At 40.1% G+C, this 23,917-nt stretch overlaps 7 protein-coding genes and 1 pseudogene across 8 annotated transcripts in view; 5 read left to right on the top strand and 3 right to left on the bottom strand.

The window, feature by feature from the left end:
- The first annotated feature begins 86 nt into the window (after window positions 1-86).
- On the top strand, window positions 87-2,095 carry LOC104803253. The gene is made up of 3 exons (XM_010527161.2): window positions 87-588; window positions 1,005-1,129; window positions 1,653-2,095. Exons 1-3 carry the CDS (start codon window positions 252-254, stop codon window positions 1,860-1,862), a joined length of 672 nt encoding a protein of 223 aa, XP_010525463.1. The 5' UTR covers window positions 87-251; the 3' UTR covers window positions 1,863-2,095.
- Window positions 2,096-2,614: 519 nt separating this feature from the next.
- On the top strand, window positions 2,615-5,283 carry LOC104803305. The gene is made up of 4 exons (XM_010527226.2): window positions 2,615-2,968; window positions 3,053-3,298; window positions 4,288-4,638; window positions 5,125-5,283. Exons 1-4 carry the CDS (start codon window positions 2,791-2,793, stop codon window positions 5,193-5,195), a joined length of 846 nt encoding a protein of 281 aa, XP_010525528.2. The 5' UTR covers window positions 2,615-2,790; the 3' UTR covers window positions 5,196-5,283.
- A 524-nt stretch (window positions 5,284-5,807) lies between these two features.
- LOC104803255 (calmodulin-7) lies at window positions 5,808-7,560 on the top strand. The gene is made up of 2 exons (XM_010527164.2): window positions 5,808-6,020; window positions 7,025-7,560. Exons 1-2 carry the CDS (start codon window positions 5,945-5,947, stop codon window positions 7,396-7,398), a joined length of 450 nt encoding a protein of 149 aa, XP_010525466.1. The 5' UTR covers window positions 5,808-5,944; the 3' UTR covers window positions 7,399-7,560.
- LOC104803254 lies at window positions 7,429-8,785 on the bottom strand. The gene is made up of 3 exons (XM_010527162.2): window positions 8,206-8,785; window positions 7,967-8,114; window positions 7,429-7,894 (listed from the first exon to the last, which is right to left on the bottom strand). Exons 1-3 carry the CDS (start codon window positions 8,704-8,706, stop codon window positions 7,635-7,637), a joined length of 909 nt encoding a protein of 302 aa, XP_010525464.1. The 5' UTR covers window positions 8,707-8,785; the 3' UTR covers window positions 7,429-7,634.
- Window positions 8,786-9,709: 924 nt separating this feature from the next.
- LOC104803256 lies at window positions 9,710-12,141 on the bottom strand (annotated as a pseudogene).
- Window positions 12,142-16,188: 4,047 nt separating this feature from the next.
- Window positions 16,189-20,127, top strand: LOC104803257 (CDPK-related kinase 1-like). Its single transcript, XM_010527165.2, has 11 exons — window positions 16,189-17,157; window positions 17,530-17,660; window positions 17,789-17,830; window positions 17,914-18,022; window positions 18,118-18,196; window positions 18,289-18,585; window positions 18,679-18,791; window positions 18,884-18,991; window positions 19,073-19,135; window positions 19,232-19,399; window positions 19,635-20,127. The coding sequence occupies exons 1-11, from the start codon at window positions 16,684-16,686 to the stop codon at window positions 19,770-19,772; spliced, it is 1,722 nt and encodes a 573-aa protein (XP_010525467.1). The 5' UTR covers window positions 16,189-16,683; the 3' UTR covers window positions 19,773-20,127.
- Window positions 20,128-20,356: 229 nt separating this feature from the next.
- LOC104803259 lies at window positions 20,357-23,336 on the top strand. The gene is made up of 6 exons (XM_010527168.2): window positions 20,357-20,822; window positions 21,256-21,348; window positions 21,500-21,733; window positions 21,998-22,100; window positions 22,236-22,465; window positions 22,804-23,336. The coding sequence occupies exons 1-6, from the start codon at window positions 20,497-20,499 to the stop codon at window positions 23,021-23,023; spliced, it is 1,206 nt and encodes a 401-aa protein (XP_010525470.1). The 5' UTR covers window positions 20,357-20,496; the 3' UTR covers window positions 23,024-23,336.
- Window positions 23,307-23,917, bottom strand: part of LOC104803258 (rhomboid-like protein 20) — a 3,022-nt gene continuing 2,411 nt past the window's right edge. The window contains exons 8-9 of one of the 2 annotated variants that reach the window (XM_010527167.1): window positions 23,873-23,917; window positions 23,307-23,782 (exon numbers count right to left, since the gene is read on the bottom strand). In XM_010527167.1, the coding sequence (XP_010525469.1) occupies window positions 23,618-23,782; window positions 23,873-23,917 (210 nt within the window). In that variant the 3' untranslated portion in view covers window positions 23,307-23,617. Of the gene's footprint in view, window positions 23,789-23,872 lie in introns of both variants that reach the window. The other variant, XM_010527166.2, reaches the window with a different exon arrangement.

Raw genomic sequence — 23,917 nt, forward strand, 5'->3', positions numbered from 1 at the left:
ACTAAATGTGGAATGTGTATATCCGTCTCTCTGCTGAACCCACATTGATCTCTGCTTATGACATAATCATTGATTAATTAGCCAATGTTTCGGCATTAATCAACAAATTAACTTTCTATGCGTTGGTTCAAAAGGAATGGAAAATAAATGGAACAACGCAGGAAACGTACATAACGCAGAGCAAAAGACAAACTGAAGAATAGAGCGAGACAAAAGAGAATGTCTTGAAGAGGATAAGACGGATTCCGAACATGGCGAACCCTAGAAGAGGTCTGATCGAGAACCAGAGCCTGTCATCTCTGATTCATCTATTGAAGAAGCCTCAAGCGTTTCCTCTTCTCCTCACCTTGTTCGTGTTGCTCACCTGGATCTCTCTCAGGTTGCAGCACTCCTCGCATTACGCGTCTCCTTCTTCCCATCGGAAATCGACCGTGCAAAGTAACTCCAACGGCGGCGGAATCGCCGGCGACGAAGACAACAAGGCCAATCTGGTCCGGTTTGCGTCTTCGTCGACCTCCCCCATTCGAAAAGACGATCGGGGCTGGTTGCTTAATCCCGTTTCCCTTGCTCGTAACTCTGGGATCAAGGGTTTGTCTCTCTCTCTCTCTCTCTCTCTCTCTCTCTCGGGCTATTGTTCATGTTCTTGTAGGAGATTAAAGTGAGGAAATTTCAGCTTGTAATCATGTAGTTGCCACAAAACTTAGGGAAATTGGCATACGTTTGATCGATATTGTGGTTATTCCCAGTCCTGATTGCGACATTTTCGAAGGGTAATCATAATAAAAAGGAAATCAACCACGAATTCTGTAATTTCCCAGCTGCCAGTCCTTGTTATCAGCCACATTTTCGAAGGGTAATCATATGAGGGTTCTTCCCTATCTCTAAGGATAGTTGTGTGTTCCATGAGCTATTGTCCCTAGCTGCCAATCCTTGTTATCAAACGCTGGATGGAATCCATATTTCTCTTACAGGGGGGCTGAGTTTCGTTGTCTGCTTGTCTGCAGGAGGAGCTGGCTCGTGTGCTTCTATTCATGTCGGTGAGATCCGGCCTGGTGAAATGAGGGGAAACCATAGACACTATACCTGTAACGAGACTTTTGTCATCTGGGGAGCTAAGACAAAATTCAGGGTAAATCTCTCGTCCCTATCATGGCCTCTGCACTGTTTGCCATATCCCAAGGATTATCGAAACTTCTGGTCTGAACTATCACCTCTCTGTATACATAGGACTTATGACCAAAATGAAAAGCAACGGCTATCTGGCTACTAGTCAACTGCTTGTCGATATTACTGTGCTAGATAGACATAAACAGATTAGCTCCTCTAGATATTCGGGGAATTGAAACTGGCTATGCTTGGCATGACATCTTTCTCATTCAAATTGTAGAAGACGAGACGAGATCAGTGCTAGTAGCCTGTCTACCCCTTAACTTCACATTACTGCAGTACATATTTAAGGGGTCTTCCTCTTTGAGCCTCTCATGTTCCGAATAAATTAACCTCGTCATGAATTCAACATCTTTCTCTGCTTGAACTGGCTATGCCCGGCATGATTTTAACCCTAACCATGTTCCGAATAGATTAACCTCTGTCAACCTGATAATTCTTCATATATATATGTGTGTGTGTGCGCGCGCGCAAATGAATTGCAGCTGGAGAATCATAAGGTGGATAAAGGCTTTGGAGAAGTGATAATCGGTGAGGACGAAGTAGCTGTTGCAGCTAGTCCGAGTGGAACTGCCCACGCTCTGATCAACGTCGACCCTTTGCGTAGCACTTTCATTATCGGTTGCCAAGACAGTGATATGCAATACAACAGCTCAACTACAGACTTCAATGTCTGGAAAGATCTGCAGACATAAAAAGAGCCAGGTTAGTTCCGTGGAGTGAATTGGCCGTGGTTACATTGGTATCTTCTTCTTCCTCGAAAGAGCCTCTGCTTGTTTCGTTTTTCGAGTATGGAGGGACTCAACTAGTCAACTCTTGTGTATATAAATAGGTTTTTCCGGGGTCACTGAAAATATGATTCGGGTTTGGCTTTGATCGAGTTAGTGTAGACGGGTCTCCTGCCATATGAACAATGAATTCAAGCTTATTGTGGTGGGCAAAGAAAGAAAAGAAGAAGAAGAAGCAGCAAAGGGTATATTAGAGCATAGGTTAGCATGTTTAAACACACATTACGACCAAATAATCTTCTATTAGGAAAAAGAAAAGAGACAAATGCTTTGAGAACTCCTTGTCTGGAGTCCTGACATGACAAGAAATCAGAAATATGCCCTTAAGGGGAGTAGTGCTCTTTTGTCTTTAGAAAGACAAGTAAAAGTGAAAGCAGACGAGAGAGAGAGAGAGAGGGGGGGGGTTATAATGAATGCCATTCCCTTTTATTGTCACCATTTTAAATGGTTGTTGTTACTAATTTAACTGCGGTTGTTTACAAGAACTAAATCTGGGGCTAAGTCTGTAAACCAAATCTAACGTTCAAGCTTGTAAAAAAAAGGAGGAATGGAAGAAAGAGAAAAGAAATGATAATGTCTGGTAAGGAATGATGGCGAGCTTTGGTTAAATTTTCCTTTATGGCATGTGCCCTTTGGACCAGAAGCCTAAAGTTAAAAAACAAAAAATAACGTAAACCAAAAGAAAAAGCAATTCCCTCAATCACTCTACCCACCCGATAAAAAAAAAGTTGGAATTTATCTTACCGTTGGGAGAGAGAGAGAGAGAGAGAGAGTGGTGTGATGCGAATTACGTTTGTGTTTTGAGAGAGAGAAGGAAGAGTGAGGGAGTGCAGATATGAAGGGTGCTAATAGCACTAAGAAAGGAGTGAACTTGCTTTCTCCTTCCTCCTCATGGCGCGAAAACCCTCATCCTCGCCGGAGAACCTCCAAGTCCGCGGCCGTCTCCGACGTCGGTTGCCTCCCTAGTTTCTTCCACCTCCTCTTCCGCAACCCCCGGAAATCCCTCACCTTCGGTCTCTCTCTCTCTCTCCCCTCTTCTCTCTCTCTCTCTCTCTCTCCGTTTGCTCATATATCAGACGATTTTCCTTGTGTCGCAGGATCTAAGAAGCGAGAACAGAGGACGGTGGTTTGCGCTGCACCGGCGGAGAAAGCGAGCCAGGCGCCGCCGGAGAGACGGGGAGAGGGAGAGGCGGAGAGGATGAATCTGGTGGGGGCGTTGGAGAAGTGCGATCGTGACCTGGAGGAGCTCAGGAGAACCATAGACGCTATAAAAACCACTTTCCTCCACAGCCAGAAACTCCCTCCACCGACGGAGCCTCGTCGTTTCAAACCCTCCGACGCCGGTGAGTTTCTCTTAACATTTTCAGAAAACAAACAATGTTTCATCTCCTCCTTCCATCACTATCCGACAGAATCACTGAACACTGACAAAAAAAAACAGCTGATTGAGATTTCATGATTAGATTAGTGTTTTTTGATCCGAATCTAACAAGTAAAGAGCGTAGGAGCGTGAGAGTGGGAGGGAGGGGCATTGCCATAGTGGAAGACAACAACATACTTCACCTTTTTACGTCTCTTTGGCCTTCTTCTTCCCTCATCATTGAGCTTTACCACATAAGTATTAACTTCACCTAATTTTTTGGGTAACTCAGCAGATAAAATGGGAACACAATGTGTGATACCCGAATTCGAGCCTCATATTAGAAAGAAGAATATAATTCTAATTATATAGTTTGCTCCCGATTTCGGGATTAATTTGGGTTTCGGGAACATGATATCTGATTACCAAAAAAAGTATTAACTTAACATTCCGAATGTTATATTCTAATTTCTAAAACTACATATACATATATATATATATATATATATATGTATATCACCAAGTCAAAGGAGGTCAAACTAACGGTGGAACCCATATATGTTTTAGTGGATTAGGGATGCAGTTAATCTTAAATAAGATCAAAATTCCTTTTGAGTAGAGGATGTGAAAGTGGTTTAGGCATAAAAAAAAAAAGCATGTTGGGAGTATTTTTAACAGCTTTTGGTTTCGAGGCCTTCTTTGTCTTCCGTTGTCTCATCCAATTACACCAAATATCTTTACACTTACTCCTAACTACACATATTATATATATATACACACACACATATATACTCTTTCATCATGTACTACATGCACACATATATATATATATATATATATACTTGTCAAACATGAAACCCAAAAAAAAAAAAATCAAAATGCTAGTATTATATATAATACATATTGATTAAAGAATTAATATTTCATCTAAATTATAATCCAACCCGGTTCGGTTCGACCACAATGACGCAGGAGATGTCTTAAGCCAGCAGGGAGAACCAGAAAAGGACACGACCAAAGAAGACAAAACCGACAACAGCAGCAGCATACATCTGATCAAAACCGATTTCAATGTCGGTTTAGTCAAACCCAACATCGTCATGCCCAAGACAAGCGGACCTGTCGTACGGAAGCCGAGGACGAGCATGGTGGATAGCGTCATCCAGGTCTGCGATGACGTGGCGTGGGGACAGAGACGCGAAGTGGGGAGGATCGGCTTGGCTCTTCAGGACCACATCTGTCGTGATCTCATCAACGAGACTGTTCGTGAACTCTCCGGCGACTTCTCCTCCCCGGCTCCGGCGGTTTATTGCGGCGGAGGAGGCCGCCACCTAACGGTGAAAATTCAGGAGACAAAGAAGGATCTTCCCATGAAAGTGTTCTTCCTCTTGGTGGGTTTCTACTCTGCAACTGCATTCTCTACGGTTATAGGACAAACAGGAGACTGGGACGTGCTTTCTGCTGCACTGGCTGGGCTTGTAGTTGAAGTAAGAGCTCAAGAGCTGGTTTTAAGAGATGTAAACTGCAGCCACCCGTATTTACGGTTGTCTGCCTCTATCTTACTATATACCTCAAAAGCTCATGAAACGCTTCAATCTCGATCCTTGTCTTCGCCATTTTCCGAGGCTCAATCATGGCCAAACCCGAAACCTAGCTCTGTCCGTACCCGATTTGGAATTCGGACCGGAATCACCGTGTGGAACAGCTTTGCTTGATAGCTTGCTGGGGAAGGTACTGGACTCGTACCCAGATCTCAAAACCCTAAAAAGTGTACATTGGAGAATCGTTCTGGATAGAACGGCGGAGGAGGCCGCCACCGCCGCCGTGGCAGCGCCTCACTCCCGTTTGACGCCTGCCGGAAACGATTGGTCTTTTCATGATGAATTAAATTATGCGACTTTTTTTTTTGTCGGGTTTTTAGGTTGTAATTGCTATATTTCTTCTCGTTGACTTTGAAATTTCTCACGACGTGTCCAAGATTCAAAGCGTAAATTTACAAGAACATGAACAAAAACCTGTAATAATTCTATTTATCATTAATTTTTTCAAAGTTAAATTTAACCACCTATTTTTTGTAATTAACCGTGATGGATGTAGAACATTTATTTTTTTAAACATCTCAAATCTATGGACTTACCTTGTATATATACCAATTACATATTTCAATATGGGGTAAGATTGAATCTAACAATATGAATATTTTCCTATCAAGTGGATTAAAAAAGGAAAAGTCAATTTGTTTTTATTTTTATATTACGAAAATAGGTAATGTTAATAGAAATGGGTTGAGGGAGAATCGGAAAAGACCCAGTGAGAAAGCTGACGTGGCAGTCAACGTTCCGCGTAGAGACCGCGTGAACGTGTGATCCATTTCCTGTCAACTTTTTTTTTTAAAAAGCTTGATGGCATGAATGTGAATTAAGGGGAGTACACGAGGGCAAAAAGGAGAATGTGCATTCAAATCGCGTTGATAAAACGCCTCCAGACCGACTTCGGGGCAAAAAACGCGAAGCTCTTGGGCGAGAAGAACTTCTCTCTCGATCTCGCTCTTATTTTTTCCTCTCTCTCGTTTCTCGATTTGAGAAAATTCGAACGCTGTAGGTTTTCGAAAAAGAAGTAAGAGAAAGCAATGGCGGATCAGCTCACCGATGACCAGATCTCCGAGTTCAAGGAAGCCTTCAGCTTATTCGACAAGGATGGAGACGGTATGTTCATCCCTCCTCTGCACGCTACCTCGGAGATTCTGGTCTCTTAGATGTTTTTTTTATCTATACGAGTGATGATAGGTACACCGTTTGTCTTAGATCTCGGTTTCGTATTCGTACGATACGCTGGCCTTTGATCTGTGTTCATATCGATGGATACGGGTCTGTATTTCATTGTTTCTAGCTCCGGATTCTTTTTTTGAGGTGATGTTTCGGCATCTGAACGCCGGACCATATCGTGTTTTAGGATTTGAGTTCGGATGATATAGTCGATCGAATTTGAAAGAAAAAAAAAACGGTGGTTTATCCATTTAATCTTCCAGACGTCTGCTATTCCCGTTTTGATTTCTCTTCGTTTTAATGAACGGTTGTTGATGTTTCCGCAAGATTCCATCGGATGATACTAGTGCTAGATTTCCCTTGGTCACGGCCTGATCAGATTGCCATCCCTTGAGAGTTTTGGACGAGGCTTAGTTATATCTAAGTCGTATATTGTTTATTGTTCTGCCAAATGCTGTACAAAACCGACAGTGAGGAGGATTTGCAGTATCGCTAATTGGGTAACTATGGTTTCCACTTACGTCCTGTTTGAGTTCTGCGTACATCAGGACTTGAGTTTTTGCAAGGACGTTTGTCTGTGTAGTATGCCGGATGTTATTAGAGTATGTGTTGGCGTATTAGGAGTAATTTGGCTTAGTGTTAGTATACATCGTTTTCATATTAATCCAATAAAAAAAATCTTTCCAAATTCTTTCCTCCGTCGTTGAATTCTAGAGAGAATTCAATATGGTATCAGTGAATAGATTTTTTTGTGGAGATTTCATCTATTCAATACTCTGTTTGTTTCTTTTTTCTACTTTGATTCAAATCTTTCCAAACTTTCCCTATTTGCTTTGATTCCATTGTTTTCGGAGGTGATCCAATTGTGAATCCCCAATTTGTCGGTCTTAAACAAGTGAAAACATAATGCTGAGTTTACAACAACAATGGTTGACATTTTGCAGGTTGCATTACCACAAAGGAGCTTGGGACTGTGATGCGTTCCCTTGGGCAGAACCCAACGGAGGCAGAGCTCCAGGACATGATCAATGAGGTGGACGCCGACGGAAACGGAACCATCGACTTCCCCGAGTTCTTGAACCTCATGGCCAGGAAGATGAAGGACACCGATTCCGAGGAAGAACTCAAGGAGGCTTTCCGGGTCTTTGACAAAGACCAGAACGGTTTCATCTCAGCAGCTGAGCTCCGCCATGTCATGACAAACCTCGGCGAGAAACTCACCGATGAAGAAGTCGACGAGATGATTAGGGAGGCCGATGTCGACGGTGATGGCCAGATAAACTACGAGGAGTTCGTCAAGGTTATGATGGCCAAGTGATGTGCGGAGAAACCTGCTAATACTATGTAATATTCCTAGTTGCTGTTCTAATTTCATTCATGGAGTTTTAAAACTGTTTTTGGTCAACTGGTTGTTCCGACAAGAATGTTATCCCTTTCATGTTGTAGTTTGCATCAGACATTTGTATCAGCAAATCAAATCTCTGAGCGTGTGTGTGTGTATATATACTGCAGATACAAATCTAACGGCTATTTCTATGAACTGGTCTTGGATTCTCAAAAGCTCCAGGTACCTGCAAAAGCAGAGAGATGATCCTCCGAGGCATCGAGGGTCGGGAGCTTAACGTGAGGAGGCTCAGATGAGGCGGAGGAAGAAGAACCCGGAGGACGGAACACGATTGAAGTTGTTTCGGACATTCCATTGTTGAAGTCGACAACGGTCTCTAGCCGATACACGTTCTGTCCGGCTGCATAACCTCCGAGAAGTTGATACGACCTGTCCGATTGGTCCATCGCCAAACACATGTCTTCTGAACCTAATCAACGTCAATCATCGAGTTACCGATATTGAATCGCATCTTCAGTCTCGTGGAAACGAACGAACTTACAGGCGGCCAGTTCGAGCTGCGTTTGGTAGACGAAGTTCAGAACGGCGGACACTTCTTGCTCGAAATCGTGAAACGGTCCGTTGTTGAAGTTCATCTTCCTCAGCTTACAGATCCCTTCTCCCAGTTCCATCATTGCTCCTTTATGGTTCTGCGGAAACACGGACATGTATATATGTATATGTAGACTCTATAAGATCAAAAGGAAGCACTATATACACAGAGAGAGAGAGAGAGATTACGTGATTGAAGAGGTGGTGGAATCCGACGGCGCACTGAAGAATCCCGTGAATTAGGGTTCGAGGAGGCTCCTCTGCTCGGATCCACAGAGCCTCGAGCGCGTCGTGGCATCTGTAGTAATCCCGCCTGTTGAAGAGTTCCACCGCTTCCTCGAAGCTCCAATCCTCATCTCCGCCGTCTTCTTCGTCTTCTCCGCCGTGATCGTCGTATCTGACGATCGAGGACCGACGACTGAAGCGAATCCGTACAGAGGAATCCAAGTTTCTGGACACTCGAATCGACGAAGCAGCAGGAAAAGCGCGCAGAGAAGGAGCGAGTGATCCGAACGGAGAAGATGGAGGAAGCGAACAAGCAGAAGGAACCTGGAGATGAATCGGAGAAACCGCCATCTCAGTATCCGTTGATTGGCAGCCTGGTTCTGGATTTTTTTTCCCCCTCCCTCGCTCCTGTCGCCATTTGAGAGAAGGTGAGGTCCACAGAAAACTTCGGTTTTGAGCCTTCATTTGAAATTATGGATAAGAAAAACGGCGAATATAATTAGATCATTGAATCTCAAGAGTCAAAGAGGAATAAAACGGCACGACAACAAGTTAGATATTATACCGACAAACAAAGCTCGAATGATTTGACAATTGAATTAAATAAAGTAAGAGATTTAGGTGTTGAATGGATGGGGTTTTTATTTTGAGTTTTTGGATTTAGTTTTTGGTTTTTGGCTTTTGGTTTTTATAGATTTGTAAATCTAAAAAAATATAGCTTTTAGTTTTTAGTTCAATTCTTTCCATAAAGTGGTTTTCCTGGTTTTTAGGAAAACCAAATTTTAAAAACTTGATTGATAATTTTTTGAGTTTTTAAAATCCAAAAACTCTCAAAACCCTTTGCCATTCAACACCTTAGTTTTAAGAAAATTTCAAGAATTTAGAGAGGTGAGTCTATAAAAAAATTGGAAGATTGAATTTTTTTCCGAATGTCGAGAGAATTTGATTTCATCAAGTTGAAATAATTTAAAAAGAAAATCCCAAAAAAATATTGAAAATTTTAATTTTGACAAAAAAATATCAAATTTTCTTTTTTATCAAATAAAAATTAAACTTTTTAAACGAATCTAAAAACCACTGAATTTTTTAAGTGATCTAAAAAATATATGAATTTTTATGCGATTATAAAAAAAATATTTTTTTTAGTGATCCAAAAAAATATATAAATTTTTTTGTAAAAAAAAACTAAGTAAAATAATCTGATATGATTGCATCTCCACATCAGTAATTTTGTTTATTTTGACAATCGTAGAAGAATTAAGTGTTTATTTTGTCAAACTTAAAAAATTTAATGTTTATTTGATAAAATAAAAAAATCATTTTTTTTTATCAAAATCGATAAGCTGGATGTTTTTTTTTTGAGATTTTCCCTAATTTAAATAATTGGATATTCGAAGGCGTCTTATTTGGAGCATAAAAAAAAGTGAATAAAACAGAGTAGAGAAAGTTTCTAACTGCAAAGATATACGTGAATGAAAAAAATATTTAAATGCTGTTATGGAAACAACGATCTATTTAATTATTCGGACAGGATAAAGACATGGAACATCGGAATACGTTTTCTTCTTATTGCCGTATATACGTACACACAGACAGAAAGAGAGTGGAAAGCCACAAGAACAACAAAACAAAACAAAAAAAAAGCTAACAGAGATGAAGTGAACTCACTTCGTCAGCCATCCACAGCCCGTCCTCGTACTTGTACCATCTCAAGATCCCTTCGTCCCTCTCAGTCCTCTGGCACATGACGCAAGTCTCCACCTCCATACACGTCACCATCCTCTTCAGCCTCCTTCCCTTGTCGCGTATCGTCTCGTCCAGCTCCCTCACCACCCTTCTCTGCTGCTGCTGCTGGCGGGTCCCCCTCGCCGGCTCCACGATGTAGGAATGCGAGATGTTTAGCACTTCCAGGTCCGGTAGCCCGTCGAGTATCGCCACGAGGGCGTCTCGGTTTATGGAAGAGCACCTGAGGCTGAGAACCCGCAGCCCCGGCAGGAGGGAGATGAGCGTGTTCGCAAACAATGGATCGAACGGGCCCATGATCTTGAGCTCGGTGAAGTTCTTGCAGTTCTTGGCGATCTCCGCCATTAGGTATGGAGGGTTTGCGATGCTTGGCATCGTTAACGACTCCAGATCTTTCCATATGCGTATCGCCTTGCATATCCCCGTCTTCTTTATTCTGTTCCAAGCCGGGAGAACTAACCGTTTCAGGCCCGGGCTCCTGCAATGCATAAGATCATGATCCGAGTTACTTGCCCTGAACGGTGGTCAAACCCATTTCAGAAAATACACAATCCAAGCATGGAGCAACCTCGGTTTCAGACTTGCTTCTTAAACCAAGAAAGGGGTTGTTGATCTGGAAGGTACTCAAATAACCGAGATCATGAAATGCGGAAAAGGATAGGGACGAGAGAGAGAAAGGGCATTACCTTTCGGCGGTGTAAGTAAGTTGGTCATCACTCACAAACAGGTTGAAATGAAAGATGAGGGTAGTGGTGCTTCCCGAGCTAAGGTTCATGGAGAGTTTAAGGAGCCGAGTCAGCGTCTCATCAGAGCGGCGTTAAGGCTCCAAAGGGATTTTGATGAAATGAGATCTCATAAACGAAAGATCGAGTGTTTTCCACAGTATGGGATCACAACAAGCCGCTCTCCATCCTCTACAAACATGAGCTAATCCCGATGTCAACTCAAATATGCTAAATCTCTGGAAAATCCTCACTAAGATGTCGCTGTCCAGATCTTCCCATCTCCTGACTACTGTGCTGCAGTCTTCATCCAATATCAACAACTCGAGAGGAGATTCTTGATGATGGAGGTTACCGGGCAATGCCATACCATAACTCAGAGCCCCAGACAAGCAGGAGAATCTTTATCAACAAACTACAAATGCAACTGAAAACCCCGCATACTCCAAGAGCACTCATCCATAAACCGATCTTAAGAAGTGAAAAACATGTAAGAAACTCACCTGAAAGAAAGAAGGAAACATTAACTCGTGGAAAGTCGAGGAGTTGTAGAAGCAGAAGCAGGAAACAGTAACATAAAGCAGCATGGATTCGACGGGAATCAGTGCACGCAAGCAAAAAAAATCTCATGCTAAAACCTCAGACAGGAGAAAATATCCATGACTCTGGCAATCCATGAACACCTAACAAAAATTTTGGGATTCGAACTGAGAACACCAAACAGATGCGGAGAGAATATGAGCATCTCCAAATTTTCAAGTTCCCGTATTTTACGACAAAAGTTTTACCAAGTTACTCCCTTTCTGTGCACTTCACGCCGATGTATACAGTACATTTAGTCAACCAGATAGACAGCGATAATCACTCAGAGTTTCAGACAGTAGCCAAAATGACAACTTGGCTCTTAGTGAGCTGTACATGCAAGAACTAAGAAGGATACTGCAAAGAAACAGCATTAACAATTCCATGTCCGAATATCATAATAAATATATGTTAAAAATTATGGGTGACAGCTTGCAAGATCGGCTCAGGAACATTTCAGAATCTAAACGACACCCAAGATCGACAATTTTGTAGAGTTGGAATTTCTAGAGCAAGTCACGGACAGTTCATCGCCCGAACCAAAACCCTAAACCCAGAGGGTCAATTCTGAATTCAGAGATCGAACTTGCCCTTGTTCGAAATTCATCAAAGCCCAAAACCGGAAACACAAAATTACTCGCTCATTGAGATTAAGACGCTCGGGAGTGTTAACCTAGAAGGAGAAATCGACCCGGATAATGAACCCGAATTCGAACAGATCTCGCAATCATCAGTGTCTCCACCTCAGGACAAGAGAAAATGCCATCAGATCGGACACGAATACCACAGCCGAAACAAAATCGCCCCATCGAACCAAAGGAATGAACAAAGGGACAGAGACGAGAGAAAGGGATGCTACCTGGTCCCGACAGCGTCTGCAGCAGCGGAGATGGTTGAAGAATAACAAAAATTCACTAAAAATCTTTAACAAAAAAAAAATTCACTAAAAATCTGAATCGAAATGGATGCAGAAAAAAAAAAAATATATATATATATATATATATATATATAATAAAATCCCAGTAAAGGAACAGATGTCAACTTGTCAACCAAGTAATTGTGAAACTAACAAAGTTTTTTTTTTTTTTTTTTTTTTTTTTGCCGAGACTATTCTTATAGTGAAGCAAAGATTGTGAGCCCCGGAATGATAGATATATAAATGGTTTTCTTATAAAATAAAAAGACTTATATTATTACAGCAAAATGACAGCTCGATGGGTGGTGTTACATATCATCAAGTATTTTTTTTATTTCAAATTTTCAAACCCAGAAAAAAAAAATACAAATACGTATATACATGTATGGTCGGTAGACCTCAATTTTTAGAAAAATAATGAGTTCAACTGTAAAAACGAATCGCATATTGACAGTGAAGATGCGAATCAGTTCAAAATCGAGGAGACAAAATAGGGGCCTTTATTGCAAGCCCCGCATATGCAAAGCCGACCCAATTGATTTGAACCGGACCCGGTTCGGTTCGGATTTAAGCCCAATGTCATAGTGGACCGGGCCTATCGCCAACCACAAAGCAAAACTTAAAAATGGGGTAATAAAAATAATTATCTATTATATTTTCATATTTCCAATTTTGCATACTATACATATTACATATATAATATATGGTTTACATCTCTGTGCATAGATACTTTTTAAAAACGAGATGTAACGTTTCATTCCAACATAAAAGAAAATTATTGAATGTATAAAGTTCTTTTATGTACACGCACACTAATAAATTTTGAACATCAACCTTACCAAAAAAAAATATTGAACATCACAACCTTTTTTTTTAGACCACATCATTTTCATTGGAATAAAAATTTGTATAGAGTGTACAAAATATAAGAGTAATTTAGGTTCCATAACAGCCATTCCGGAATGTCGAAAATACGGATGTCAATTGGGTTGGCCCAACCCATTTGAATTTGAAGGATAAACGGGTTGGGTTGGATCGACCCGTTAATAATAGTGGGTTGAGTTGGATCGACCCATTAAACCTGTATAAACCATATAAATCCATTTATATATTCACAAATTACTTATACATATGATGTATAACTATTCAATGGATTCGATTTATCGATTCAATAAAAATATATATAAAATCGGATATTATATTATATTCGATAGTTTATAAAAAAAATTATACATTTCTTTAAAAAAAATCAGATTTTTTGATTTTTTAAATTCGATTCGATGTTTTAAAAATATTGTCGTTTAGATTTTTTGAATGGTCCGGTTCGAAAACGACAACGATTTTTTCAATACAATTCGATTCAGAAACGGTGTCGAGTTTTCCGGTATGATATAGATTTTTGATACGATTCGATTCGGAACGGTATCGAAAAACGACACCGAGTTTTTCGGCACGATTCGATGCGAAAACGACACCGAGTTTTTGGGTACGTTTCGATTCGGAACGGTACTGAGTTTTTTATACGATTCGAATTTTCCATCACGATTCGATTCGGAAAGGACACCGAGTTTTTCGGTACGATTCGATTCAGAAGAGTACTGAGTTTTTCGATACGATTCGATTCGAAAACAAAACCGAATTTTTCGGTACAATTTGATTCGAAAACGATACCAAATATTTCGATTTAATTCATATATATATATATGTATGTATATAAATATCTATATATATTAATTTTTATATATCTAAATATAACAATTTTAATTAGTTATAAAATGAGTTTAATTTTAACTAAATATATAATGAGTTTAATGGGTTAACCATTTAACTCATAAATTTAATGGGCTTAAACTCATTTAACCCGTTTTAAAAAATTAGCCATTTGGGTTTATAAGTGGATCGGATTGAGTCGATCCGTATAATCCGATCCATTTTGACATCTCTAGTCGAAAATGACTACTCAAAGTCTCAAACCATATATATATATGTCTGAGAATATATAAATTACATGTATATATGTTGAAATAGAAAAATGAATATGTGATCGGAGGAAAATATAGATTTTGATTTTGAAATATTATTTACAATAATATATGTATATCAGCATATACGTTACTCTAATTTTGAAAACAAGTCATCTAAATATATTTGTGTCTTATCAAATATTTATATCATATCTCATCTCTCATATATCATACATATATACACATGTGTGTGTGAGTCCATAAACGTTACATGTATATAGAGATATGTGTGCGTGACAGTGTGTGCGAATATTAGGTAAATAATTATCAAAGAAAAAGTGGACGTGGCATGAACATGCATGGGACACTAAGAGAGAGAAAACTCTATTATACAGTTACGACTACTGATCTCTCTCTCTCTCTATATATATATATATGTATCGACAGTACGCATGTCTTTATCATCATGTTTTTATAAATTGGAGAAAAAGAGGAAATGGTAAAAAAAAATAATCATGTAATTGAAAGGACCAGGGTTTAGGGTTTTATATTTACCCAATCTTCCTTTTTGGTGGGAATGATTTTCTATGTCATTTATCGAAAATTATATATAATCATTGATGATTCTAGTATATAAAATTGAATCAAACCTAATAAAAAATAATGTATGATCATATTCCAATTGAATTGTATATAAATGTAAATGCAAATATAGTACGTTTTTAAAATTAAATTAATTAAATATATAATATTGTTTAATAAAAAAATCAAAATAGAAATTAGATATATATAATTTTTATAAAATCGATAAAATCAAATACAAAAATAACAGATTCATAAAAATGTCATAGACGCGATGGTTATTAACTTATTGTGATTAATAACATTTGAATAAGAACGTCATTATATATATATATATATATGTGTGTGTGTATGTATGTATGTATGTACAAGGAAACAAAGTTGGGGAAAAAAAGATTTTCATCCAATCATATGACATTCAACTGCTGCATTATTCTTTAGGCTTAGAGTATTTATTCCTTCACGGTCAAGAAAATTAGTGGTGCGTCATTACATGCAATCATGGATAATTCCATACCAACATGATTTATTTATTTATTTATTTATATGATTATACTGTCTAGATTTTGTCATCGACTAACCTTTCATTTCTTAAACCTTTCATTTCTCGGTATTTCTTTATAACATTACCGATGCCATTCACATATTTCGAGTTTGGATTTCGTTTATCTATTTTTATTTATTTATTTAAATTTATACGCGCTCGATTTTTATATTAGATTTTATAGTCAATTTTATTTTGTATTTGTCTTTCAGTTAAAAGTATTATTTTAAACTTTTATTCAGTTTTTTTAAAATTTTCTAATTGAGTTCATATACAGTTAGATATGATTTAGTTCAATTAAACTATATATATACACTTATTAAAAAAATTAAATGCTTATACATACGTATACGTATTAAATCCTATACGTTTTAGGGTCTTCATGCAAATACGTGCATATGTTGTCACGGCCCACAAAATGCCCAGAAAGTTGGTCAAAGTTGGAAAACCACATAAAGCAAATTTCAATATCTACGAACAACTTCAACACACCAGTTTCATATTTCTTTCATTTTTATCATATAATATACACATTCATGACATGGGTCAGACCAACCATATAAAAAAAGGCTGATTGATTTTTATTTGATTAAATTAAAAAAATAAGGTGGAAATGCAAATGATATTTTATATGGAAGAGCAGCAATATGGGAAAGACTGAAAACCACAAAACCCCACTTCCATTATTATTATGATGAAGCAAGAAAAAGAAAGACACTTTCTCCCTCTTTCTTAGCAACCAAACAACATCTTAATCCCATTAACAAAAAGAGAGAGATAAAGGAATGAAATATACGTTGTTAAAATAAAAAAGAAACAAATAATTAAAAAAATGTCAGATTTCTTACTTTTGATTCTCCTTTTTTCTTTTTTCTTGGTGCTACTGAGCTGATCATCTTTTCTTTTTACAAGCTTCTTCTTCTTCCTCTCTCTCTCTACCTTTATTCGTAGACGCTTTGCTTTTGCTTTACTTCCTCTAGTGTCTCTGCTTTACTTCTTGTTGGAGTGAAATTCGTTTCCTTTCTTCGTCTTCCTCGTCCTCTTCTCTCCTCCTTTGTCCCAGAAACATCTTCTCTTGCAATCTGCCCGATTTGGGGTGTGTTTTCTTCTTGTATTCTTCTGATCTTGCATTTCCATGTGCTGTAAAGTCGAATTGCCTTTCCTTTCCTGATTTGTGGTGTTTTGGGTATTGGGTTCTGTTTCCTGGGAAAATTTTTGTTTCTTTCCCGGGAAAATTTACCGCGTGTTCCTTTCTGGGTTTCTGGAGAAGAACCTGGGTTTTTCCCTCCTCAGTATCTGACTGATTCTCCGATCATATTTTTGTGTGGTGTTCATCTGGATTCGTCTCCCTGTTGGTTTCGGCATTGAATTCTCGATTCATCTCCTCTCATGGGTCTCTGCCACGCAAAACCCATCGAGCACCAATCAAAGAGTCTCGCACTCGCCATCTCCGGCGAGGCTGAGGAGGCACCGCCGAAATCCTCCCGCTTTCCGTTCTACAGCCCAAGCCCCTTACCGAGCCTCTTCAAGACCTCACCGGCGGTATCCTCGAGTGTGAGCTCCACCCCTTTCCGCATCTTCAAGCGTCCCTTCCCTCCTCCGTCGCCGGCGAAGCACATACGCGCCCTGTTGGCGCGTCGGCACGGCTCCATCAGGCCCAACGAGGCCTCGATCCCTGAAGGGAGCGAGTGCGAGGAGATCGGTCTGGACAAGAATTTCGGCTTCTCGAAGCAGTTCGGTTCGCACTACGAGATCAACGACGAGTTGGGTCGCGGCCATTTTGGGTACACTTGCTCCGCGACTGCGAAAAAGGGAAGCTTGAAAGGCCAAGATGTGGCCGTCAAAGTGATTCCCAAATCAAAGGTTCGTTCTTTATCTCTTGTTTTATGATCAATGCTCATTTCTGGTCTTAGTCCAGCTGTTTCTGATTTTTTGTATTTTCTTTGGATGTTTTGCGCAAACTGTTGTCCAACATATGGACGATCAGACATTCTGGTTGTGCTTCATTTATCTGCTCTAGTAGTTGCCAGAACGTGTTTTGATGCTCTGTTATTACATAATTCACTAAAATTTACAACTCTGAGAGAATAGGCTGGTGATGATGCTGTTGTACAATTGGTGTGAACATAGATGAAACAGAGTTCCTCAGACAGTCCTTTGTCCGTTAGTTTCTTGTCTGAGTATCTTAAACGGTGGTTTGTATTAGTTAAACGTTATGGATGATATCGTTGGCAGATGACCACGGCAATTGCAATAGAGGACGTTCGACGAGAAGTGAAGATCTTGCGGGCTTTGACTGGTCACAAGAATCTAGTCCAGTTCTATGACGCGCATGAGGATGACGAAAACGTCTACGTTGTCATGGAGTACGTATACCCTACCTCGCAGATTTCCCGAGCTTATCATCATCACCTTCCAGTTTTAGGCTCGGGAAAATAGAGCTTATATGAACTTGCATTCTACTTCTGGATTCTGACATCTGCCCTCGTGTCAGGTTATGCAAAGGTGGTGAACTCTTGGACAGGATACTTCAAAGGTACTGTTGCTTCAGCTTATCAACTCATCTTCTGTTCGATGTCTGTGTTTTATGTTGACTGTTTTTGTCTTCGTTGCAATTAGAGGTGGAAAATACTCGGAAGAAGATGCTAAAAGAGTTATGGTTCAGATTCTGAATGTAGTTTCCTACTTTCATCTCCAAGGTGTCGTCCACCGTGACCTTAAGCCTGAGGTAGTTACTGATTCTACATCAATTTTTCGCGATGTTTTTTCATTTCCATAGCAGATTCTTTTATGATCTCTTTTTTTTTTCCTCTTTCTTTACAGAATTTTCTGTTCACTACAAAGGATGAAAATTCTCCTTTGAAGGCCATTGATTTCGGACTATCCGACTATGTGAAGCCAGGTCAGAGATGTTAATAACACGTGGTTTCTCCTCTGTAGTATTCCATCTCAAGGTTAAACGGAAAATTTGACGGGTTTTTCCATTTTCTGCAGATGAGAGGTTGAAGGACATTGTAGGGAGTGCTTATTATGTAGCCCCGGAGGTCCTACACCGGACTTACGGGACTGAGGCAGACATGTGGAGTATCGGAGTGATAGCTTATATCCTTCTCTGCGGCAGCCGACCCTTCTGGGCCCGCTCTGAATCCGGAATCTTCCGTGCTGTCCTTAAAGCGGAACCCGATTTCGTAGAAGCTCCTTGGCCGTCACTATCTCCTCATGCTACAGATTTCGTGAAACGTTTGTTACACAAAGATTACCGTAAAAGACTAACTGCTGCCCAGGCTTTGAGTAAGTCTCTCTATAACCAAGTGAGGAAACTTTCTTTTTAGTTATATTTGCTCCATTTAGACGTATATGTCGAATGATTGTTCTTATGATTAGGTCATCCATGGCTGATGGGTTTTCATGAAGTGAAGATACCATCTGATATGATCATATATAAGCTCGTCAGAGTGTACATAATGTCGTCTTCTTTAAGGAAATCGGCTTTGCAGGTGGGTCGGGTTTCTCAGCAGCTAACGTATATTATGTTTACTCGGATGCTATCGCTGAAAATGGTTGTAATGATTCTGTCATGTTTCCAAAGGCTCTGGCGAAAACACTAACTGTTTCACAATTGGCTTATCTGCGGGAGCAATTTACGTTATTGGGACCGAGCAAAAATGGATATATCTCAATGCAGAATTACAAAACCGTAAGTCCTCTGCCTTGTTTCAATCTGTTCCCTTTTTTTAGCAGGATTCCGCCATGATTCTTAACACTGTAAGAATTTCAGGCGATCTTGAAGAGCTCAACAGAGGCTATGAAGGATTCAAGAGTCTTGGATTATGTAAACATGGTAAAATGGTTATGACATATCTGATGGTATATGAACTATCCATGTCATTTAGGGTTTGGTGATTGGTGTAATGCTATTCTTTTTGTCTGGACGCAGATTAGTAGCCTTCAGTACAAGAAATTAGACTTTGAAGAGTTTTGTGCTTCGGCCTTGAGTGTGTATCAGCTGGAAGCAATGGAAACATGGGAAGAACACGCACGGAGGGCTTATGAGCTGTTTGAGAAGGACGGCAACAGGCCTATTATGATCGAGGAACTTGCTCCGGTATGCCCCCGTCTCTCCCGTGGATTTACGGTTTTACCCCTGCGGAACTATAACGTGTAATTTACACAGATGATAAGTATCTTGTGAATGATGAATCAAACTGCTACAATAAAGCAGTGATTTTATATTCTTGGTTATCGGTATCTTGTGAAGATGGAATCTTGGTTATGGTATGCATATCAGTTTTTCGTGTCTGAAAACGGGTTTCTGACACTTGGCGAATTCGTTGTGGCAGGAACTCGGGCTCGGGCCATCGGTTCCAGTTCACATTGTTCTCCAGGACTGGATCAGACATTCGGACGGCAAGCTCAGTTTCTTGGGTTTCGTCAGACTCCTACACGGTGTCTCCTCTCGGACATTTCAGAAAGCTTAAGAGCTCCATCCAGTTTCAGAGACGCGACTGAGCATGAAAGAACTTTTCTCTGTTTGCAAAGGGCAAGAACCCTAATTTATTATGATCCCCATCATAAGGAAACCAGGAGATAAACTTATCAATCACATCGCAACGATCTGGCTTGGTCTCTACATCGTTAATGCCCAGGTTGTAGTTTAGTATGATTGTCTGTCTGGGTTGTATGATTTGAGTTTGAAGGTTGGGGGAGAAATGGTGGATTTTTTGTGGTTTCAAGAGGTTTTTTTTTTTTGTACAGGGAGAGAGAAGCAGACATGTTCCGATATGAATGGTGTCACTGTCTAGTGATGATGGTGATATTCTATGGTTGTGTGTATGTATGTATGTATGTATGTATATGTGTATGTATGTACAACTATACTGGGAGTGTGTTTTCAGATCCCTTGAAAAAGGTGAGAAATTGACGGAGAATATCAAGAAACACGACAAGGGTGTGTCAGTGTGTATGCATTGGATAAATATTTTAAGTAAAATATCAAAGAAAAGCTTTACGTGTGGTGCACTCAATTCTTTTTTAAGAGTAAGCTCATGTCACGTGACTTGCCGGTGATGTCACGTGACCACACTCCTCTCCCTCCCCTGAGATCCGATCGATCTCCATCTGTTGTTTTTTCGGTTTTCCTCTCTCGCTCGCTACCTTCTGCTTTATCTTCTTCACGATTCCTGAGCTCCCTATGCATCTTCAATGGCGACGATAAGCAAAGCCCTAAGGCCGAAACCGGCTCCGGGCTCTCAACGTCTTGTTCTTCTATGTATAGTTTTCTTCGCTTTGCTCCTCCTTTTGTCTTCCGTGATCTCCACCGGCGGATTGGGTTTGCCGTATCAGAAAACCCTGTTTGATTATTTCTTGAGATCTCCTCGTGGCAAGAGACAACATACTTTGTCGGAGAAGTACTTGTATTGGGGAAACCGAGTTGATTGTCCTGGTAAGTACTGCGATACGTGTGCGGGTTTGGGTCATCAGGAATCCAGCCTCAGGTGTGCCCTCGAGGAAGCCATGTTTCTCAACAGGTGATTTGCTCATATGCATTTTCCTCAGGTCTCCATTAGAGAAGTTGGTAAATTCTTGCTTGCAATTCAGCTCCATTTTTATTTGGATTAGAAAGGGGAGAAGCTGGTGATTTTTTTTTTTTTTTTTTTTTTTTGCGATTACACTAATTTCTTAGGTATCTGAGCAAGTTTCAGCCTGCTGAATTGAATGCTCCTCTTGGATGAAATGGTAGTTCGAAAATGCTGAAGCTTCATGAGTGATAACAGTGTCTTTGGTTCTGTTGTTAGCTTATGTAATGTACTAACTGGATGCTATGTCTTATTTCCTACAACATTGTATAATGATATACAACAGTTCAGGGGATCTAAAATTGCTGTTAGCCTCTGTCAGGTGTAGGAAAGAACTTGAATTTGGTTTTCTAGTATGTTTTTACGATCTTTTTTCACATTGCAGGACCTTTGTGATGCCTTCTCGGATGTGCATTAACCCGATGCACAATAAGAAAGGGATACTCCATCGATCTGCTAATGAAACTACTGAAGATGGGTGAGTGCCCTCGAGCATTTCCCTGCCGGTTACGTTGAGTTTATATTTTATCTATAGCTATGGATATCCCTGACTTCTTTGGTTTTTGCAATACCTTGGGAATGTTGAATTATGTTTTTTCACACAAGATCCTCTCCATTGCGTTGTCTAGTTGGGAAGGAAGCTCTTGTGCAATGGAGTCTTTGTATGATATTGATCTCATATCTGAGAAGATACCCGTGATATTGGACGACTCAAGGACGTGGCATATCGTGCTATCGACGAGTATGAAGTTAGGAGAACGAGGGATTGCGTATGTCCAAGGAGTTAGCCGGCGTGAGCTAAGAGATGATAGCCGCTACTCAAAGCGTTTGCTCATTAATCGAACTGCTAGTCCCCTTTCATGGTAATCTTTTTTGGTTTCCTGTCGTTATGCCTATATTTCCTTTTGTACTCTTTTCAGGGGGGTTCTGCATGATAGTATCTCTATTTCCTGGCACTGTCCTCTGTGTTAGAAATGATCGGCCCATCTGGTGAAATTGGCTATATACCAACCATTGAACAGGAAGTCGGTTCAAAAATCACGGATTATTGTTTTGTTTAGTTGATTCATATACTACTTAAGCTTTTCTAGATCCTTCTCTGGGTGTTGATGATCATTTCTGTGTAGGTTCATGGAGTGTAAAGATCGATACAATCGAAGTGCTGTTATGCTTCCTTATTCATTTCTCCCTAAAATGGCAGCGGCAAAATGGAGAGATGCAGCAGAAAAGGTGACTATTAGTAGATCTTGCAAACTAGCTTCGTTGCAAATGATTATGCTTCTTCGTTTGAGCTATTTACAATGTCTGTCAAATGTCTTCTGAGATTGTTGTCTGTTTGAGACATTTAGCTGCTTGGTTTCACAGATCAGAACACAACTCGGAGATTTTGATGCTATCCATGTTCGTCGAGGTGACAAGCTGAAAACCAGAAAGGACAGGTTTGGTGTTGAAAGGACCTTGTTTCCGCATCTAGACAGAGATACACGCCCCGAATTTATCCTTCGCAGGATCGGGAAGTGGGTCCCGCCTGGGCGGACTCTTTTTATTGCTTCGAATGAGAGAACGCCTGGATTCTTCTCACCTCTTGCTGTCAGGTAGTTACCGAATTCATGAAAAGTCTTTCTGGTTTTGTCTTAGATCATGCTTCATAATTTGGTTATTGAAAGTCCATCAGAAAATGGAATGGACATATTAGTGTCAGGAAAGGTACTTAGCCAAGCTGCTCAACTTTAAGATTCAAAGGTCTGTGCATATATATATGCATATACATATATATGTATATATGTATGTATACTGATGTAATATATATGTAGATGCACTCACAAGATGGTAGGTTTGCTTCATGACTTCGCAACTATAGTTGGTGGCACTATATAGATTGCTCCGTGAGCGGGAGTTTTGACATTGCCGTTACTGTAATTCGTTACTACAGGTACAAACTGGCTTATTCATCAAACTTCAGCCAGATTCTGGATCCCGTAATAGAGAACAATTACCAGTTGTTCATGGTGGAAAGGCTTATCATGATGGGTGCCAAGACATTCTTCAATACATTTAAAGAATACGAGACGGATCTGACTTTAACAGATGATCCAAAAAAGACAAAGAATTGGCAGAGACCCGTATACTCCGTGGATGAAAATGCAAGCTAAAGCTTTGGCTCCTACATCGTGTCCGCATCCCCTGCTTCGGGTCCGAGTGCATGGCTTCAAGCCCCGGCTAACCATTTTCAGAATCTTGTCTGAAGTCTTGAATATACATATGGAATCCAGAGCATCTTGCACGTGTGTAAATGGTTTGTACGCAGACGATGTAGTTTTTTTTTCCAGCAAAATTTTTTCCAATTTCATCAATGCATAAGCACCTCAAGATTGGATTAGCTGGATTAAGCAAGTTGTAACCAGAATATACCGTACGGTCGTAAACACTGACAGCTTCAGAAATTGCTTATTAGCCTTGAGGATATGTGGCCAGAGTATAAAAAGATTCTCGACATTTTCTTCCAACTATGAAAAGGCAAAGACTGCACATCTGCTACACAACTTATGCACTTTGTCCTAAAACTTTGATACCAAAGGAACTGTCAAATCTTTAGCCCGACCATGTGGATGGCGGTAACGTATCAGCTTTTTGGTGAAGGCAGAGATCATCTGTCTTCTTGCTCGTGATCTCTCTCACGTGGGGAAATCAATCGCGCTGTTCTTGAATTCTCGCCATTAAAATTATAGAGACCAGCCTTTTCCCAGTTAGTGGGACTGTGCTTCGAGAAGGGCGTTGGTGGCTGCATTGACATCGTTTCTGGTTTGGACCAGAGCCTGTCTTGCTGCGTTCCTGTCAAAACCCATCGAGACCAGCGTTGCTATGGCTTCCTCTGGTGGCTCCAATGGCGGGATTGAGGCTGGGAAAGATCTCTGAAACTTAAAACATGGAAAGTTCGATCAGATGAAGAGGCCGTTTTCAGATGGCAAACATGAGTAAAGGAGAGGCATGAGCCTTCTTACCTCGGTTTGACGACCCGGATGAGTTGACACACTACCGAGGACATT

This window comes from Tarenaya hassleriana, unplaced genomic scaffold (assembly GCF_000463585.1).
Source record: "Tarenaya hassleriana unplaced genomic scaffold, ASM46358v1 Cleome82, whole genome shotgun sequence".
NCBI classification, from domain to species: Eukaryota; Viridiplantae; Streptophyta; class Magnoliopsida; order Brassicales; family Cleomaceae; genus Tarenaya; species Tarenaya hassleriana.